We start from the raw sequence: 22,089 nt of genomic DNA on the forward strand, positions 1-22,089 counted from the left end.
ACTTACCTCCCTGTAGCTCAGATTTTACTTGTGTATCATCTCTTGTCCACTTATCAAGAAGCTTCCTTTGGCAGCAGAGCCAGGTTACTAGCCTCCAGCCACCTCTTCCCACCTGGGAGAACATACATTTGCCTGGACCCCCAGGGAATTAGACCGGGATACTGTTCCACCTGAAAACCAACCAAACCTCTCCTGCTGCATTAGCTCCCTCATCCAAGCGGCAGTGAAGCCATACAAACACTGAGGGCTAGTGGTTCAAAGCATGGGAGATGCTCTCACCTACCAGGAGGGGCAGCCCCAGACCCTCCCCTACATCAGCCCTAGCTACACAGGCTGCCCCGTTCTCTTGCACTAGCTCTGGAGCCACTCAAGGCACTGAACAGCTGACCACTACCAAAGCAGCATGCTATTCATAACCCAACAAGTTTTACAGTTTTTGTATGGTTATATACCATGTAAAAATCACTGGGAGGTTACACAAGCCTGAGAAAGGACGAGCCCTCCTAGTTCCAGAGAGGGATCAGACTGGCTCAGTGAAAAGTGCAACTCATTCCTTGTCCTGGCACAGCACAGTGGCAGGGACGAGCAGGCAGGCAAGGAACAGGCATGGCTGTGTAAACCAGCATTGGTAAGGAAAGAGTTGGTCATAGAACCACACCTGGAGCCTGGGAACTGCAGCCTCAGAGAGCATAAAACAAGGAGCAGGCTTGGGGAGAATGGAGTGCCCCACTGCTGGGAGATTTATCCCTTTAAAAACCCTGATACCGACCAAAAGCTTCCTTTCTCACACAAAGGCAACCAGTCCCCACCCAAGCAATGCACACTAATAAGTTAGAAAAGAAACACCATATTTCCACACCTCTTTTTTTTTTTTTTTTTTTTAAAATACTGTTCTTTGCATGGCCTGCATCTAAGGGCAAGTCTAAAGTTGAAACACCAATGATGGTTAAAGACCTGAGTCATCTGCCTTCAAATTCTGCTATACCAGCAAGGAGGCTGTACTGCAGACACAGGTGTACTGAAAAATCTAGCTTAGTTTTTGTAGCTTGCCAAAACTATTTTAAACTGTTTACTAAGAAAAGCCTTTTGCTAGTAGACACATGTTACTTTTAAAGCTTTTACCAACATATGCTCATAGCTAAAGTTGTGCCCTCAACTGACACTATAACATCAAGAGAAGGCCCTACAGACTGCGTGTATGTGTGGGGCAGTGTACTAGTAAGAATTACCGTAAGGAAAGCCAGCCGGCTGATGCTTTCTTGCCTCTCTTGCGCTCTGATGCTGCTGCTGTTCTCCCTCAGAAAGGACATGTGGCTGCCCATTGTAAAGACATCCATGAAGGACCCTCTGGGAAGACAGACCACCTCTTATACGTCCATCACATTTAACCTTCAGCCAGAAATTTGCTCCACCTTAGAGTGATCACCACTTTACTGGAGGAAACAATGCAAAACAAGAAACATCCCTCATGCAGATGATCTTATGGAAATTATTTTTTGCACTCCTTAAGAATGCCTGATCCAGTGCATCCCTTCCAAAAGCCAGATTCACTAATTCAAAAAAAATACAGCTTGATACACTCAGTATGGGACTAGCAGTCTGATACAAGACTTCAGTACTCTACCTAGGAACAACCTCAGCTCTTCATCCACATCATGCTATGTACGCCGAAATTTTTAGTTTGCAAAACAGTCAGCACAGAATACCATAAAGCTTGGTCAAGCAACCTGCTGTCAACCAGCTTCAGAAGCCACCAAGGAATATCCAGGCTCACAGCCCTCTAAAGAGGGTGAACTCTTCCACCAGATCCATTTCGCATCCTCCAAAAGATTTTGAAAGCTCCTGTCTAAAACCAGAACTCTTATATTCCCTGTTGTAGTAGGAATGCAAACTAATAAAAGCACTGTATCAAAGCCAGGCTTCCTAAACAGTATAGGTAACTCTACTTCCCCACGACACAGGGTCTTTGTGTGGCATGATGGCACACCCACAAGGGGTGTGTGGGAGCAGAACAGCCACCAGGTTAAATTGCAGCTCATTATTATTGTTACTGATAATAAAGCCTGTGGCAGAGAGTAGAAGCTATGCTGACCCCCTTTATAATGGATACAAAAGCAAAAGAAATGATCAATTTGTCCCCTAGCTACCTCTTTGAAGGATGTCACTTGGGCAGAAAGGAAGCATCAGGCAAGACAGAAGGCAGTGAAAGAAAGGAGACAAGTCAGAGTCACACAGAGGAGCTGCCCTCAGCAGATGTGCCGAGAGCCGGGAGCTGCTCGCAGATGGAAGAGAGCCTCCAGCTGTAATTGCTGGCATCCAGCTCCTCAGCAACTGGAACATGAGAACCCCATGATCCTGAATGGCAAGTGGTCAGATCACAAAAGCACCACTTACTGTTTCAGTTGTGTTTTGCAGCCAGCCCCCTCACTTCCAAACCCAGCTATACAAGTACCATAACAGTCTCAGCAACCCAGGCAGCACTGCACTCATGAACAAGTTGCATGAAACCTGCTTCCAGCAAAACTAGATGAAGAATGATAGGGACTAAGTAAAGGCAGATTGATGTTGCAGGGGAACTAATCCTTCAGCTGTATTTTCTGAAGTATTAGTGAGATGCTTTTGTTCCTTCTATATCTACAGTCAAAAGCCTATTTCAGATGTTTGGGGCTGGCCCCTTCTGAGAAGGCAAGGGCCTTCCCACAACTCCACTCATTGCACTACTGCACCTGGGTGCTAAGAATGAAAAAATTAGGTCTCAAACTTGCTTTGAAAGACTCCATTTTCCTCACTTTCACATCAGCAGGATGTGAGCAAGTTAGCAGGAAAGAGAACAATGGAGAGAAGACAAACACTTCCAATGCACAGAGTGCTGCACCACCTACAGAGAACAGCTTATCTCAAGAGTGGTTTCGTGGCTCTGCCCCCCAGCTGTCTGCCCCATCCTTCTCCTGAAAGTTCCTACTCCTGCTTCCTGCAAGGACAGTTCAGCTGCTTGATAAGCAGCTGCTTAATCACTTAATAAGGCAGGCCATGAACCAAGGCAACAGGAACAAGCGCCTACTACAGATTAAGGTGCAGCGGTTCATGAAATTCCTGGTACCTTACCCCCCACAACAAGAGAACCTGGGCAATAAACAAGTTTTAGGTGAAGAGCTCTTTCTGCACAGGAGAGCTGAAGCTACCTATGGACAAACGCATACAGACTGCCCTACTGTGGGCAGGCCAGCCTTCAGGAGACACTAACACTCAATATCTCCATTCTCACACTTATTTCCTACAGGTCTGAAACCAAAGGGGTGCAAAGAAACATTTTTGATCCCTTCAAGAAGTCAATGCAGAAAGATGCCAAGCTTACACAGCCCGATCTCGGACAACGTAATCTTTACAGTAGCCTCTAAACCAAAGTATTAGTGCTATGTTGACAGATGTTAAGCTATTCAAAAATACATAAAATTAAGTAAATTTAGAAAAAAAAAATCAAGTTACAGATTCACACAGCTGAAACATGGATTACACGGAGGTCCTCAGCCTCCAAGGCTGATCCTAAGGGACTGAGTAGAAAAGCCTACAATAAACCAGTGTCACTAACTAGATCCTGGAGTATCAGTGATAGGTGGTCACAGCACAGCTTTTAGCCACAATTTAGAAGCCCAGTCCTTACTGATAAGTTATTATGTATTACTACTAACCCTTGCAGTGCTAGAAAATTCACTACTCCCCTACTATAATATGAATTTGCATGAGAAGCACATGATCAGGAAAGTAACTTAACATGAAGTGCAAAAATAAGAGTATGGGGGAAAAAAAAATAGTGGGAGTGGTTCCTCATTAGAGCAAATTATGCCACAGCAAACACATTATGGTGAGGGAAGCTCTGGCACGTGTCCTTGAGAAAGCCTAGCTGCTCTGCCTCCTGCGCCTCTGTAAAGGTCACACTCAGCAGCGTATGAACTCACAGCAAGCTGTTATGGCCATGACCTCCTCAAGCATTCCTCAGTGGAGGACGCACCCCACAAGAGCTTCTCCTGCCTATGCACAGCTCCCATCACATCCCTATAAACATGCACTTGTTGGTGTATTTGCTGACTAATCTTGCTCTGAGGGGAAAAAAAAAAAATTTAAAAGTTACCCTCCAGTTCCCTGATCCTCCTGCTTTTTTTACCCTCACAGCTACAGTAAGAGACAAGAGGTCAGGAAAAAAGATGTAGCAGTCTGAAATGCTCCGAGTCTGCCGTTCCCACCAAGACCAGCGAGACTGGAGCACACTCAGCCCGTCCCAGGGCTGGGTCCAAGCAGCACGAAGTAGCTGCAGCCTGCTAGTTCTCGTCGTACTGGTCCTACAACTCATGCAGCGCCTATCAGGCTGGCTAAGACTGCTCCCAAACGTATTTCAGATCAAGGCTCACTGCCAGGGCAACTCTTAACACAGCTATCATCACTCCATTACATCCACGTCATCTTGTCTCTAAACTTCTCTTAGGGAAAAAAGCCTCTTCCTAGCGCCAGCACTAGTTCAATCCCCGCAGCAGCAACAGTAGTGGCAGCCAGCATTTTCAAACTGGGTCATCTCGACACGTTCTGAGGCCTGTTTCACACTGCAGTAAAAAGGAGGAACAAACAGGTGGCAGGAGAGAACAAGGCACAGGAAGAAACCGGCGACTGGCCCCCCCTCCCAGCACAGCAGCAAAAATTCCTCCAGGATAACACAGCTACCTTAGATAAGACAGTCTTTTCCTTGATACTCTCCAACACACTCTCTCCTTCAGGTTTTTTGTTTGTGGGTTGTTTGGGGTTTTTTTTAAACCAACCACAATCCACTGTACCTTGGGTGAAATCCATCCCAAACACATACCTTAGTCCTCTCAAACTAAATGAGTTTCCTGGCTCCAGTCACAAACCACTGCTGTGAAAGGGTTAAAATCTCATCTTAATTTGAATATGCATTCAGGATCCAGAAATATCAACCTGCAGCAACAATGATGAAAGAGCTACTCCGAGATTTCCACACAGCATTGCAACAGCAACTAGCACAGCAGATGACAAAGGGGGAACTGCAGCTAAGTTTGAGGCAACTCAGCCATTTCTGGGATACACCCATAGCCTTTGAAGCCTGATATCTTCTTTTTGCTGTTCACAGTATTGCTACTATAAGCATCAAAAGTTGCCTCAGCCAAAATAAAAAACTGCATCCCTTCACCCTCACCTTGAAGTACAGCAACTGCAGCTGCTGCGAGAAGTGGCCACGACTATTATTTCTACAGCTAAATTCAAACAGAATCTTAGATTAAACACTAGTTCTCTCATTTCTGAGTTCATGGAGTTGCATTCTTCAGCTAGTGTATTTGCATTCAAGCTTCACAGCTGCCAGGTTCACTGCATAATATGAAATTCGGATTAGGGATAAACATAAACCCAATTCTGCTTTTCCATTAATCCTTTTTGCTGTCACTGGGACAGCCAACAAACTGATATTTCCAGGGAAGGAATGCATACAAACAGCAAGATAATAACTTTGGGGTTTTGCTGTCTTTACTTGAGCAATGAAAGGTAAGCACCCAGCTTCAGGCAACAATTATAATCCCTGAAGTCCACCCCTCAGAGACCTGGAAGTCTTGGCTCTACCTGGCAGCTATTTTTTAAGGCTAACACTTTTCTTACTACATAAAAAAAAAAAACAAAAAAAAACAAAAACCACCAAAACAAAAACCAAAACACCACCTAAAACCCCCCAGAAAACCAAGACACCCCAAAGAAACAGAAAACCCCCAAACAAGAAAAGCACAATACATACACTCCTTTCAAAACCTCCCACAGCACTTAGCCAGCCACATAAAAAAAAGAAAAAAAAAAAAAGACAAAAAAGTTCAACAGTACTTTCTTCTTTCTGTGACAAAGCCTAAGCAGCTCCCACTCTCCCATCGCTGGCCAAGGTGGCTGCACTCTCACTGAGCACCAAAGCAACCTTTCGTGGGGTTGTGCTTAAACCAGGTCACAGAAACGACAGGGGTTGGAGGGGAGAGGGGACCAAAAATAAAACCACGGTTCAACTGTTTCAAGAATCCTGTTTACAATGATGGAGAGGAGGGGCTTAAAAGCTGAATACACACCAGACTACATCCTCTCCTTCCCTGACCGCTGCCTGGGGAGGGGTGTCTGTGTGCTGGGGGGAGGGGGTGGCTCTCGGGTACTTCTGAAGCATTAATCCCTTCCATTTTAAATGCATACTGTTAAATAGGGACTTCATTTTCTAAAAGAGAGATTTTAGGATCAACACTTTCCCCAGTCTGCTCTCTCCCATTTGTGGTTTTCCACTCACATGTATTTATTGCTAGGGCACCCTACACTCTAAGGAAAATGAGAACTGATGACAATAGTTGATCGAGCCATACGTCCACAGAATTCACAGGCCAAAATAAGTGAGCTGAAGGGGAAAGGATATGTCCAAGCAGAAGCCATTCCCAGAACAGCTATGGCTTACCTACACACTGAAAACAGAGACTTGCCACATGACGCATGATGAGATACACTCACCAAGCTGAGAGGATAAACATTTTCCTGTCCTCTACTCTGGTAGTCATTTTAAGTTAGAAAATTCAGACAAAGGTGATTTCCAAGCTGGTTTAACATCCCCTTTAAAAGAGAAACTGAAGAATAATCATATCCTGTTCTATGCAAAGATTACCCCTTGAACTACAGCTGGAGCCAAGACTCTGGCCACTTAAATCTGCAACCTGCCCTCAGAAATTTTGGGATTCACCTCACCTTCACAACAAAGGACAGATACCAAAACTCACTCTCACTTAAAGAAGGCTGTTGACATACTAACGCCAGGACACACTTACAGACTTGGTTGGGACACAAGCTTTTGAGATCCTGAGTGCCAACTCATAGCTTCTTAGGGTGGAGCACTGCTGCTCCACACTACCAGCTCCAAAACCGTTACCCAGCCTGTGGCACAGTTAACTAAACCTTGCCCATCCAGACACCAGAGGGTTAATATCCTTAGTAACCATAGCAACCAGCACTTCTTCCTCCATCAAAGCCTCAGCTGGCACATTGCTGCCTTCCCCGCATCAGGTTTTGCAGCACATTTAGGGACCCCTTCCTTTCCCCCCCAGCCATGGGGTTTGGCCAAGCACATCACAAGGATGTTGGAGCACTTGCCAGTTCACCTAATTCTAGCATTCCTCTGTCCCCATGTCCCTTGGGCGCTTCTACCTCCCCTCCATAGGGAGAAGGAGGCTGTCTAAATTCTCTCCAAGTGCACCAAGGCAGGCATAACGTAAAGCAGGGAGCCAGCTGCAGCCTCACAGGAAGAGATGCCACAGGGTAATGGAGGAAGGGACTGGTGAACATCCAGAGTTGGCATGCAGATCAACCATCAGGTCAAACAGAAGCAGGACTGCAAGATCAGGGGACCCAGCTGCCATCCACAACCTGCTGTCCCATGAGTATTAGGGACAACACCTGCCTCTTCAGTGACACCCCATAAACTGCAAATCCACTGGAGACATGCACCAAGGCAACAGTGAGACACAAAACTCTCATCTAGCAGCACACATTCTGTCAGGAAGAGAGCAGAAAAATGACTTTCAAAACAGAGCTTATCGCTAGCAAAACAATACATCTTTCTCCTCATGTAGTTCACCTTTGAACTGCAGATGCATAAAAGCAATCATCACATCCTATCCTCTTGCCTGGTTTCCATCCCTCACTCCTGGGCAGCTGCAGCATGCCAGCACTTGCTCATTTCTAAACCAACCCAATGTCATTTTTATGGTTCCACCCATTGGCGTACTTGGCACCGACACACTGCTGTTTTATTAATAGCTTCATGCTGGCCCGACTCTATCCTGTGCAGGGTTTCCACAGCATCATTACAATGCATTTTTCACTATTTCCCCCCTCCTTCCCCACGTGCTACTCAAAGAGAGCAGATGCCTGCCTTCCATCTAGCTGTTCCTGCTCCTCAATGTCACCTTTCTCAAGACATCACTCTTTGGCCTCTCGGTCTCCTTCCCCACCCTCCGTGACAGAGTCCTAGCACAGCCGGAGCAGTTGCCCTCCCTGGCACTACGTCCTCAGAGAGCCTCTCGGGAGTCTCATTTTGAGAGCAAGCTCTTTGTAAGAGGTGCGACACCAGCCACAGCACATGGGGTATTTGGAGCAGAGCTGGAAGGGGAGCACAGTTATTTTAAGTCCAAATGTTCAGTTACTGCACAATGACAATTCTTTTTTTCTTCTTCAAAAGAGACAGGACAAACTTCTACCCTTGGGCTAACTTTGTGAATTACTAATGGTGGCGACTGCTATGCAAGTGACCCCTCAAAGGCAGAAGTCTGGCAGTAGATATGGAACATGCTGACAGCATTCAACTTTGGCATTAGTATGGGCATGGCAGTGAGTGGTTTGTACCCAGGATTAATGGTTAAAAAGGCATAGGATTAAAAAAAAAGCTATCAATGTGCCAGCACATCCTTTTGTCTGTTTTAGTCTTCTCTACCTTATTCATCATTTCAAGGCATCCAGGCAAAAGGTTTCTCCTACGTGATTAAAACATTGCTTCAGAATATACAGTGCATGGGACTCAAACAATTTAACTAATACTATGAGCCTGAAGCATTAGGTATGCAGATACCCACTAGGTCTTGGCTGACACACTGGTCTTTCCAGGATTCATTTCAGCAGCTCAGAGGACCCTCCCACAGCCTCCACCAGTTTGGCCAGCCCCCTGATAAACCCATCAGTGCGCATTGCTCTGAGCATTGTCACAGATCTGCTCACAGTGTTTTGTATCACAGATTCACCTTTAGCAGAGATGGCTTCCAACAGTTTCACCAATTGCACGGAACTGTCCTGCTGATGAGAGCTACCAGTCCACTCCAAGCTGACAGCTAACATGTGCTGCACTAACTTCCACCTCCACATCAAGCCCCAGCCACAGGAACAGAGAAGAGTCCTATGACTTTTAAAGAGTTCACCACAGGAACAGGCACAGGATGGATTAAAGGCTTTGGAGTACAAATGAAAGTAACTAGACACAGGTACCAACATGCTGATGATTGGAAGGATTCGTTCACCCACACTTCAACCTGAACAGCAATATTAAGAACAGATGTGCTGGCTAGGATTCATAGTACTTACAGCCCAAGGGACTACACCAATCTCCTGGAGACCACAGCTCCTTCCTCTTGCCATTTCACACTGCCAATGATTCCTCCCACCAAGGATAACACACACGTCACAAAAATCCATGGTTTAAAAAAAGTCATCAAGAAATAGAGAATCCATCATTTCCCTGGATAACTTCCAATAGTCAATCACAAAAAAAACCCCTACGCATACTCAGGCATTTCATTCCAGTCTATGTGGACTTACTTTGTAGCCATTTATTTGTATTATGCACACTTCTTACTATGTCAAAATTTCCCTTTGAGAAAATAATTGACAATAGTCCCCTTTCAGTAAGTTAAGCAGATGGAGTTTGCTTCATCTTCAGTTTCCAAAATGTTTCAGTAGTTCCCGTCTCCATCCTTTCCTCAGTTTTTCAACACTAAAGCCACTATTCTGAGGTTCATTTTCCTAAATGCTGCTGGGTGCAGAGGCAGCAAACCATTCCAGTGACTACTTCATTCTTTACGCCCACATCATCCTTTGGGTCAAGCAGGACACGGAGCAGCTTTGTCAAATTACCTGCCCACTGTGTCCCCAAAATTGCTCTCCAAGCCACTTCTTTCCAAACACCAGCCTTGATGCAGAAGATAAGGCCAGAGCTTTCAGTGCTGAGACTCATAACCCTGCAGTTGGGTCATTAAGAGCCCACTGCGTTGGCATCAGTCCACATTAGGAAAAGACCCAAAGCACTCTACAAGGCTATTGGTAGCATTCATTTTATTTACCATCCTGTCAGTCTATGGCTTATCCTCAATTCCTCTCTACAGCAATTCTGTAACAATTCCCATATCACTGATGGAAATGTTGATCATCATCAGTCCTCTTACACATCCCCACGGACCCCATTTAATTAGGATTCACTATCAGCAGTGCAAAGACTTGTCAGTGAACTCAAGAGTAGCTGAAGAGACCTCCTGTCCCCTGATGTTCTTTCTTCATAAACCATAAAACAGATAACAGAACTCTGCTTGTATTGCAATACATTCAGTAAGTGCTCTACAGCTATTGCAAAGCACTGGTGTTTTGGAGGAGGTTCCCATCTTTTGAAAGGAAGAGGATTGAATCAGACTCTCATGCAGTAGCAAATCAATGCCTAACAGCTGGCTGAATACATTAGAGCTATAAAGTTATTTCTACCGATCAATCCATTTCTAAGGAACAAAAGCAGCTACCTTCAGCAGAATTTGTTTTTCACAGTTCATTTTTAAGTAATGCCAGGTAGAGACAGGAACTGATACCTTTCAGTAGTGTCAGCTCGAACTGACAGAAGGCAAAACAATGACCAACCAGCTCACTCTTACCCTGTTCTCTCACTCCCTGCACAGCTGCCCTCTCCCCATCTGCTGGAGTTTTCCTGCCACCCCAAGGTCCCTCAGACACCTCTCCCAATGTTCCTTTGTGGTTTTTATTTAACTGCTACTAGATGCTGAATTTCACAACTCCATCCCTCTGTATCAATTAGTTGCCTGGGAGATACTTTGTGTGTCATGTATGGCACAAAAGCATCATACTCCTCTCCCCCAAACACCATATGAAATATTATTTTTTTTCTGTATCTTGTTTGGAAGGTGAAATCACTCATACTCTTACTAAAATTTTAAGTCTTTTGAGAAATTTCTTCTTGCCCTCTTATATTCATATTGTTTTCCCTAACTTTTTTCTTGTACCAGCAACAGTCAACTGACACCTAGTTTTCATTCACCAAATGTCATACTACACTTTTAACAACCTCTTCGGTTCACGACATCTTCTTAGCAGATATTGTATTGTTTTTATGCTCTATAATATCCTTGCATATTTTGTGCCAATTGCCACAGAATATTCAGTCACAGATTATTTTACTCAGTTCCACATATCTTCACTCCTTTTCATCCTCCATTCTCTCTTCCCTCTCCAAGAAACCTGTTTCTTATCAGGCAGGAGTTAAGTGTTCCAAAGCTGATCTGAGATTCAAGAGACTCTCAAACTTGAGAGGCAGCTACAGGAATACTCCATGTCACAGAGGACCCATGGACAGTCAATCCTTCTGGTAGAGGCAACTGTTTATCGCTCTTACACCTTTTTAGAGGTTTCTAGCTGTAGGTAACTGTCAAATATATCCCTCTCCTCATCAGTCTTATTTAGTTCAGCATCCAATATCCAGCAGGGAGCAGACAAGATACCACTGGTAGGAGAGAAGGCAGACATGATCCTTGCAAAGCCCTTTTATCTGTAGATCACAGTACCATCATCCTTCTGTAATTTAAGGGGCAACTTGTTCAGCGGAACAAATGCCCCAGGGCAGAGCCCAGCCCTTTGACGGCAGAGCCAGTTTGTGCACAATCTCTGCTGCCTTAATTTGCAAGTGCCACTACACGCTCACAAAAGTCTTGTCATGCATCTTAGCCCTCGTGTCCTGGAGAAAACCAGGTATCAGCTTAATAGTGCCACCACAAACAACTGCAGAGGAACAGGAATACAAGATTCATGTTCTTGGTCCCAGAATCAGAAAGAAGAAAAAAGTACCAGCACAAAGTCAAAAATAGTTCCTTTCAGCTCCCTCCCCCAAAAGCACTTAGGTTTAGTTACTGCATTTTAACAGCAGCCCTTTAATCAAGGAGTCCTACTTATTCATGAGGAGAACCGTAGCTAGACAAACCTTTCAAACACTAGATCTGCCATCTGGCAGCAACACAGACTTGTTCCCAGACACACACAGAGCGCTGGTAATTGCCCTCACGTGGAATTCCAAGGCACTGCAATTGTTCTGGCATTTAAACCTCCACGGGTTCCAGATGTGAACTTTATTTGTGTCTTCGTGGGGAAAAAGGTACTACTAATTACCATACATTCACCGCTTCCCCCCACCCCCCCCACCCCCCCCCCCCGTTTCATTTTGCTCTCCCCAGTTATTTCTTCTGTCTTCTACAGCACCAGCAGCAAAAAAGCACATCGTATAGGCCCATGGATAAGTATCTTAAAGAATTCGTACCAAGGAAGAAAGTGTGTCACATAACTCCTGCTTTCCCTGCCTCTGTGGATTTGACGCTCTGAGCAGCTGCCCAGCAGGGAACAAAGCTCTTCTGGGGGACTGCTTTGTAGGCTTTTCTTTTTTCAAATTAATTTCAAATTGTAATGGAAATGTCACAGGCATAACCTCTCTACTGAAAGCTGCAGCTTCGCATTGTTGAAGTGATACATGTAAGGGAAGGGGGGAATAAAAGTACTTGAAGAGACTTACATTTTGCTTCAGACAGATTCTGGTTAGGTGACCAGACCAGCATGCCGAGATTCTCCCTCTCCTGACTTCGCCTTGCAAGTTTGGCTTAAAAGAAAACAGATACAAACCAAGTTACAGAGAAAGTCATTTCAGATGCAAAATGGATACAAAAGCGACTTATCGCACATCTGCAGCTTTTAATCAAGCTACAAAACCCATCCGCAGAGTTAAAACCCCATCCTCCCATTCAGACCTGAGGCTTTTCCTTGTTTCTTCAATGCATCACCCCCTATATAACATGACAGATACCGCACACTCACTCTTTCATGCAGTACACTAAACAGCATACGTTAGATCTAAATTAAAAGTTAATTAAGGTTTCACTTGCAGCATACTTGATTACTTTTCTTCCAGCCATCATTAAATGAAAAAGGGAGGAGCTAGGCTTAGGCAGCAGGCTCCAAGCCCTTGACATCATGAGACTGTACCATGAAGCTAGATTAACACTTCAGGGTAGACACATGCGTGAATCTCCCAGATTTCACTTCTGAGCACCTCCTCCCGTGCCCCAGCAGCCCTTCTATGCCTCTATCCCCCAATACAGACAGGAATGCCCACCAGGGTGATGACACTGGGTCCCCTAGGTCAGAACTGGGTCCTCTGCTCAACCACTCCAGAGACATTCTCATGCATTCACACCCACACTCAGAAAGCAAGTCTGGTTTTATCCAACTTAACACCAGGCTAGCATGACAGCTCTGAAAATCTCAAGTGAAGAACCACAGCTGCACGTAGTTTGCAAGAGCAACCTCAAACTAAGGTAGGTTTCAACAGAAAGTTCTTATGAATCTGCTCTCATTCGCTCACAAGCAGTCAAGAGGAGGACGATGAGAAGAGAAAGAAACTTGCTCCGTTGAGTCAGCACACACACAGCCAGCTCAAATACCTGCCCTGGCAGAGAGAAACTTGCAGGTCTTGTTATGAATGAGTGCCTACAGTACTACTTCCACTACAAAACATCACAGAACGCTAAAGTTTTATGCAATATTTCAACATAAAGCTATTTTCTCTGCACTGTGCAATTAGGCATATAACCACCACTTCATGATACATTAAACAAACAGGTCAGAAAAGATCTAGTAACATGAAATTACATTACAATGCTATGAACACTCATGGTTTGACTACTGTTTTTAACCTGAAATCTGCTCAGCTAAGAAGAGTCAGGGTTTAGATGACAAAAATACTTTAAATTTAAAGCACGAATAGCATGTATTAAAAATAATCAGTTGCCAGCAACATATTTACATTGAACTAAATTTTTTTCATTACAAATGCCGTGACTATCTTTCACACAGTTTGTTGTTCTTTTTTTTTTTTCTTTTGAATAAGGTTAGCAACTGCACATACAAGATATTTTGTGCACTGTGCACATTCATTACTTTCTACAATGGGCAGAAAAACAGTGAGAAGAGACAACAGCTGCCTCTGGTGGCGACAGATGGGGGTGGAGACCATGTCCACACACAGAACACGAAGGGTGTCTGAATTTAAAATTATAGCACTGAATTTAAAATTAAAACTTCACCAAAAAAAATTAATCTTGAAAAGCTGGGGATTAAATTTTACTTTCTCCCTCATTTCAAGTCTAGGTCCGGAATGCAAAGAAAGAGGCAATTTTAACGCCACCCCCCTTTATCAAATTCTGCTCCTCACTCTCCCTATCCAGGATTGTCTGTCCTGCTGAAGTCTAGAATAGGGTTCAAAACACAGAAAGAAAAAAAGTTTCTCTCCTCACTTTGCGTTACACTGAAAAGCACATTCTCATCCCATAAAAATACTTAAAAGACCAAAATCATCAGTCAGGTCTCCAGGAAGTTGAACACTTTCCACCAAAATCCCAACACACCCCAGTAACCCACCGCAGTTAAGGAGCCTGATGCCCAAATTCTGCCAGCGAGGCTTAACACTAGGCAAATTGTCAGCCTGACTTTACCACAGTCTCACTGAACAGGCAAAACCCACCTAGCTGAGGAAAAGGGAAAAATTTTCTCCTAGTTTAGCAGGCTGAACTTCCTCCCTGACACGTCAGGCACACGTCCCAGCCTGGCCTCTCCCTTTCAGGAGCAGAGCGCCGCTAGCTCAGCTCACCCACAGCAAGGTGGGTGAAGTTTCACCTCCCACGGATAAAACCCCAAGTTAGGCTCTGGGGTATTGCAGAGGGAGTGCCACAGTCTTCCTGGCTGTGAACTGCAGCGAGCCCTAGGAGGTGACAACCAGTGCAGGCAGGTACTGCGGGACCTCATGGCACACATGAGGGGCTAGTGAAATGTGTTCCTTGTCCTCCATCACAGCTCCCCCCCCAGGCACCCAAAACCTCCCTTTGCAAAGGGAGCTACCTCCTTCCAGCCCCACATCCCCTCCCCGTGAGCTGGGGTAAATCACTCCCCGGGCCTCACCCCCAGAACAAGAACCCCCTACAGATGCCAGGCTTCATGCAATCTTCAGGACCTCCTTCTGCCCAGTTCCCACAGCCCAGCTTCTTCCCCTCTGCCTCCCTCCAGCCTCTTGGTAGCAACCACCAGCCAAGTTACATTGTGCTTGTAAACGGGTCTGAAGAAGCACCTCCAGTATTCCTGCAACATCTCTCCTGCTCTGCCTCTCCACCCAAGCCCATGCTCGTCCACCCTCAGCCCTCGTTCCTTGACAGAGGTAGAGGCCAGTGCAAGGGGCACACTAGGCTTAAGTTAAAACTCATCTATCTCTGCAAAGGACAGAAGCACCAAAAGGCCAACACACATAGATGGGCAGGGGTTATGGGTAGGTGTGCTCCTCAAACATCCACAGAGCCCAAGCCTCCCTCCCTAATATCAGAAGTGACTTAGCCTGCCACCCGCCTCCTTCACCTTCCAGCACCACATCCTCCCCATCACCCCTTCTCAAGCCCACAACCCCCACATTTACCACCCCCCATACGCAAGGCAGACGCAAAAGACATGTCCTGTCCATTTTCCAGGTCCAGTATTGACCCCATCATACATACACACAGCACAGGTACTCTTGCTACATGATGTAGCAAGGAAGAGCTTAAAACCTTGCTCAGAATATGGAAGCATGTTGAAACAGTTGTTACATCCCTTTCCTGCATCTTTCCAAGCCCAGCTGCAAGGCTCACCAACATGGGGGAATGAATTCCTTCCCCTGTTCCCTGCTTCTGGACGAAGGATACTAGGGTGAATTCAAGCACTCTACACTTCAATGACAAAGCTAAAAAGCTAATTCAATTTAATCCATTATTTATTTTATATAAAAATAGCCACGTAAGGAGGGCAAAGGTTACCTCTTTTTTAGGGGAACAAATCAATTTAGGATCAATGGGGTTTGCTTGTTTAAGCAACTGCAGTTAAACCAATGCAACTTGTGTTTAGAGAAGCTGTATATAGGCAGACGAGATCATCTGACATTTCAGTTAATCCTGCACTTTCATCTAGGTTACCCACCGGGTATTTGTAAAGTCTTTGCCATAACCATTAGCTCCCTATCACAGCTGTTATGGGAGCAAACACTCTGTAATCACTTCCCCACTGCTGGCCTTCCCATTTGTCCCAAGTCTGGGAGGAATCATGGATGCTTCCTCCATCCTCAAGAGGAAGACCTTTTCCTACAAGCAGCACCCCCTAAATTTTATTCTACTGTCAGAATTCACAGGGGATGCAAGCTCCCATTGCCTTTACCCAAACAGAGATGTACAGCCCCAACCAGGCACAGGACCCTGTTACTTTTTCCACAGCAGGTCCCATCCCTCCGTCTTCCCTTGTCCCCAGAACATACTCCTACCCCATGGACTATATGCTGAAACACAGGAGGGAACCAATCCAGGTTAAAACTCACTTTGTGAAGAAAGTGTTATTTTTAAAGTTGGTCCTATTTACAGATGTTTTACTGCACAAGCCCAAACAGTTCAACTCTGCAAGGGAGATGAGGCAGGGCAGAACACTCACATAGCAACATTATTCTAAAAAGCACTTGTGGGGTCTTTCCCCCCTGCCCCAGAGCCGTGAGGACACGTCTCAACACCAGCATGCAGTTGACCACACTGAGTGTAGGAATACATTGATTTGCACAGCAGAGTGACAACACCGCCATCGGAGTTCCTATCACTTCTGCCCGTAGGCCGAGGCTCTCTGTCCCTGGGCTGCCCATGCTAAGGCAGAGGCCTGGCACATGCAAGAGCAGCACGTTGCCAGACACGAAACCCCGACCCACAGCAGCTATGGCTCTTCCCCAGCTTTTGGAAAGCTGTTGCAGGACAGAGGCTTCAACCAGCAGACTCCAAGAGGCATTAGGCTCATTTTAAAAAAAAATTTAAAAAAAAGTATCTTGAGCGAGTCTTTAAAGTACATCTTTTCCCTGCTGTGAAGGTTACTACACAGGACAGCCTCACTCCCAAGCATCTGTCTGTCCAATTTTCACCTGCATACAGAAAGATGTCAGTCCTGCTCTCCCACTACCACCCACAAAGTTTAAAGCCTCAGGGGTAAATCCACCTTAGACCCCATACCTGAGTGATCCCAGCTCACACAGGAGAAGGAGAACAAAGAATAAAGTGAGAGCAAAGAGACTGTCAATCTGAAAAAAAAAAAAAAATCCCCAAACAAAAAAAATCCCCAAACAAAAGAAAACCAAACCACAAAAAAAAAAAAAAAAAAAAACACGCTTAAAACCCATTCCCTTCTTCCCAGAGCCACAATCCTTCACTGATTTACTCCAAGTCTGAGAGCAGAGGGTCAATCCTGCCAGAGCCCTCTGCAGAAACAGAGGAGAAAGGTGGAACTCACAAATTCCTTGCAAGGAACTTCTTAAAGCACACTAAGCCCTAAATAGACTTGCAAGTCCTCTGATGTGTCTATTACCTTAAACCCTGGGTCTGGACCCCCTCCCTACACCAAGAAACACGCATGTACCTCCTCACACCTGAGGGGTTCTTCTGCAGATACTGTAACTTCATATTTTCTCTTAGGCAAACCAAAGTTGTACTGGTGCTGGAATCAAGGCTGTATGAATAAGCTCAGTGTTGAACATGCTGCAGAGTTTGTCATCATGAATACATTTGTGTTGACATGAAACCACAGATCTTTGTTCAAGCTCTCTCCAGAACACTGCGAGAGATCCAAGACATGCGTACATGCCCTGCAGGCTCCTCAGCCACCACGCTTTTGCTGCCAATGGACAACAAAGCCGGGCTGAAGGCAACAAGTGTGCTTCTCTCCCCACCCCTACCAGGGTGCTGTGAAGCCACAACACCTGACAGGGAAAGGGGAACAGGCACATCTCCGAACAGAAACTACCAAAGGCCATGGTACCGCACACATGAAGTCCCCTCTAAGTCAGAAAGTACCTTCCCCATCCTTCTGACCCCTCCTCAATTTCAAGTTAGCCATGGAATAGCTGGCATCAGTGTAGAAAGCAAGCTGTGCCTGGCAGTAATACCACTCCCTTCATCCCACTTCAGTCCCCTTTTGGTGAGATGAACTAAAGAGCCTCTGAAGAGCTGTGTCAAAAGGCCAAAGAGTGAAGCTTGGACTTCACAGCTTGAATCCATCCAACACCTCACCACTTCTGAAAGGAGAGTAGGTCCTGCTCAAACAGCATTTCTCTGCTCTCCTGACACATGCTCCCTGCTTCTCCCCCCCATCCTGTGTTGACTCTGACATTTATCCCTCCAAGCCACGCACAGTCGCTAGAAGTAACTAGGCAAAACATAAAGCAAACAGCATTTTCCTCGGTTATTAAATCAAATCAGCTGGCTGCAAGATGAGACAAACAGCCAAGCAGGTGCACAGGGAGCAGCAGGGCCACGTGGACAGGGGTGTCTCGGCCTTCACCCCACATAGCTTCATCCCAACACGATGGTTCAGCAGCACCACTGCAAGAGAGGGAAGGAGGCTGTTTCCCCTTGCACAAACACTTTCTTGACAAACCAAAGCAGGGGATCTACCCAAGATGCAAAAAACAAAAATATCCAACAAAAAAAGCTGTTAGCTTTAACTCATACCATTTCCTACCTTTCTACTGATATCCTAAGATACGCAGAAGGGAAATGAGGAAGCAGAGACAGGCAGGACACCTCCCTTAATCACAGCACCAGTTTAGGCTGTCTTAAGGACCGCTGGTGGAATGACAGCGTACATGAAGAGCAAGCAGGAAGGCAATGGAGCCTGCCAGTCAGCAGGAGCCCAGCACTGCACAGCTCCAGCCTGACATATCCCATTTTATTTTTCTTCTCCAAGTTAGAGAAGAAACGTGCCAGAATAAACTCAGTGGGAGCCGAGGCCTCTCAAAGAGCCACCAATCACTCTGGCACCTATTATTTTGCTTCTGTGCAAGGCAACAGTGCCAACTCCCACTTGAGTCGCTGCACTTGAGGGAGCTGCTCCATCTCATAGCTCTCCCCAAGGATGCTGCATGTTCCAGCCATGGCTGCGAGCTGTTCAAGAGCGCTTTACACTTTGCTTTTGGCACCTATACTGACCCCTCGGAGAGACTGATCCTCACCTCCTGCGGATGCCAAGACACACTTTGCTCCCAGCTCCATCCTGCCCAAGTGGGAGTGAAGCTCTGCCAGGCGGCCTCCAGCATTCTTAGCTCTCCATAACCCTTTCAGTAGTCTCTGATGTGAGGTTTTGCTGTTGATGTTTGTACAAGGCAATTCAGAGCTATTGAAGCCCTCTGAACTTCAAAGCAAAACACGGTAACACATGACTGTGTGAGAGCACTGCAACACACACCATGAAGAGTGGGAACCTGGTGCTAGTCAGTTCCTCTATTATTTAGAAACAGCAAAAGGTAACTCAGAAAAGCACGTCCATTGTCAGGTGTTTGATAGATACACACTTCTGTATCTTCTCTGGAAGGCAAACATGGGCAAATCAAAGTTTAAAAAGCACTTGCCACAGAAGTACAGGGAGTTCTTTGGTCACTGATCTGCAAGGCAAGAGGTAAGAGATTTCCAGATATAAACAACATATTTCACAAAGTTATTAAAGTTTACACAACTGAAATCCCCAAGGTACAGGATGGCAAGACTCCCACCTATTGCATTACTAATGGCACTTACTGATCCCCTCCGTAACTGGTACTAACTCATTTTTAAATCTCATATTGCAGATTTAAAAAGAAAGACTAAGAAACACCTCTTCTTTTTAAAATGTAACCCTCAGCATTATATATAAAACATGCATTGTATAATATCCAAAGGTGAATAGATGTTTTTAATGTTTGGGGAAGAGCTGGAGCTGACATATAACAACTCAGCTGTTGAATGCTGCTTAAAGCAGTTTTGGACCAAGTCTATACTTATTTACTTCTAATGAAGTGAGATTAAAGAAGTGCTTCCATTCCCAACCCTGCATTTTCTTTGTATTTATTGCATAGGGTAAAATACCCTGTTTACGGTACCCATGATGACTGTTTAACAAAATAAGACAAGGAAGGCACTGGCTCCCATAGTTTAAAAAACTTGCTCTCACTGGTTCATTGATATTACTCAGGCTTACAGTGTAACTGTAAATGCACAGCTGTGATACAACAACAAAATACCTCTGTGGCACAAGAGAATTCAAACAAAATTGAGAGTCAGAAGAAAAGCTTTTTCCACCTTCCTTCCCCACTGCTGGCACTGGTGTCCCAAGCAGCAACTCAAAGACATTTGAAGAACTCTGCTGCCCATCTCCACTTCCTTCTGCATGTGACTTCTCCCTGAGGCAGCAGATAATGCTTGTGATCCTCTTTCATTTGTGTTTTCTGAGGACTGCCTAGATACAAGTAGCTGGTACCTCATAGAAATACCATCTTAGTACACACTATAGCAGCATTAAGTGCAGCAGAACATTTTAGACTGGAATCCTGCAAGTTGAGGAATTTTAATTTAAAAGTTATAAATTAAGCAGCGGTTAGCTCTTCCTATACATGACTACACCCGGCTGGCACTATAATCTATATGCAAATAAAGTTCTGAGGGCATTTTTGTATCTGCCTAGGGAAACAAAGGCGACTATTTGGTTTTCTATACAGAGCAGCAGCACTGGAAACGCAGGCTGAAAGGCCTTATTGCTTCAGAATAACTGTAGGTGTTGTGCTACAAAAACCCACCCTATCACACCTTAAAACAGTGTGAAAAATACTGCTTTAAAAATTACCCAGTTAAAGATTAATCATCCAGCGATGATTACAAAGGTCACTTTGCAGTGATAAAAATTATTACCATTAGAAGAACTGGAAGAGAAAATGAGAAAAAGTATGGATAGCAATACAGTTTCCTTTTCTTCAAGGTAATCAAGTTCAACTCATACTAAGTTTGAACTTCACATCTTTGTATTTTTTTTTTATTTATTTCAATTTTTTTAAGAACATATCTGATCCCAGATGCCTTTCCAGTTTAAGAGCTAGCAGTAAAGCAAAAGCTGTGGCCTACATTTTGCCCACAGCCCAGTCCAGACCGAACAATAAAGCCAGAACAGATGTTGAGGCCTCGCCTTGATTTTTTTTCCCCCTGAATAATAGGAGTCCACTCATTCTTTCTTGCAAGCAGGTGGCACCAATGTGCAGCCATACATGAGGTCTGAATAACTATACAAGCAAACAGCCTTTCAGTATACACTTTAAATGTATAAAATTATTTTTCCTACATCCATGCAATTCCAATCCGAGCTCTGCATACACAAGCCCTGCAACCCATACAGGAGCAGGAAATACATTAACATATCAGAAGCATGACTATACCCACACACACACATACAGTATTGAGAAGCACACCTCTGCTAATCACAACAGGCTTTTGTCTAGACACGGCTGGGGTTTTGTACTGAAACGTGAAAGGGCTGGAGTTTGTTTAAAGAGAGTTAAGTATAAAATTAAGAGGAGAAAAAGCACATTTGATTAAGATTTTACTATAGATCTCTCATAAGCCATTTGAAGAATGTAAAAATTTGCACCATCCACTTTTTTTTTTTTAGGGAGGAGGGCTAGTAACTATACTACAGTGATCCTGAATGCACAAGCAAAAAGCAGGCAACCAGAACAAAGCAAAAGCCTGCAGTGCACACATCGGGTTGGATCTACGAGGCTCACCTGCCCTCCCAAGCACACTTCACCCCCCTCAACATCACAGAGAGCCCCCCTGGCTGCAGTTCAGAGCGACAGCAGCTCCAAAACTCCATCAGGAGGACTGGAATGGGACTGGACACATGCTGCCCCACCAGTCAGTAACAACAAAAGCAAGCACCACACATGCAGCCTCAAGGGCCCCGCACACCCTATGGCTATCACCCCATAACCCATGGCTGCCACACTGAGCCCCATATCCTGCCACCAACGTTGGGAACACTGCACACTCACAACCCTACCAAAAAAAAAATGAAAAAAATAATCAATGCAGGACCTCCACAGAGCCATGCAGTAAATCATTTTAAAGTTTGTTAAAAATAGGTAAATGCATGCACACAATTAGTTCTGAGAGCCAAGATACAATCTGAGCCAAGCTACAATGAGCCAACTACTGTTGGTTTCTGTTCAATCTCCCTGAACACCGCCCCAACAAGAAGACACTTCCTTCCTTTCCTCCACGCTGTCTCCCTTCCACTTTCATTTAGGCGACCAAGAAGTCACACAGGCACACCTACATGTATGCAAGATCCACATGTAGAATTTAATACACA

The 22,089-nt window shown here is 45.0% G+C and overlaps 1 protein-coding gene across 1 annotated transcript in view; it reads right to left on the minus strand.

Moving 5' to 3' along the window:
* The window catches only part of RCOR1 (REST corepressor 1), an 83,685-nt gene that overhangs the window by 27,877 nt on the left and 33,719 nt on the right, over positions 1–22,089 (minus strand). Inside the window, exon 4 of the mRNA XM_086461947.1 lies at positions 12,395–12,478. Within this exon, the coding sequence (XP_086318073.1) occupies positions 12,395–12,478 (84 nt within the window). The remainder of the gene's footprint in view (positions 1–12,394; positions 12,479–22,089) is intronic.

The sequence above is a fragment of the Leptosomus discolor genome, chromosome 3 (assembly GCF_034619465.1).
Source record: "Leptosomus discolor isolate bLepDis1 chromosome 3, bLepDis1.hap2, whole genome shotgun sequence".
Taxonomy (NCBI): domain Eukaryota; kingdom Metazoa; phylum Chordata; class Aves; order Leptosomiformes; family Leptosomidae; genus Leptosomus; species Leptosomus discolor.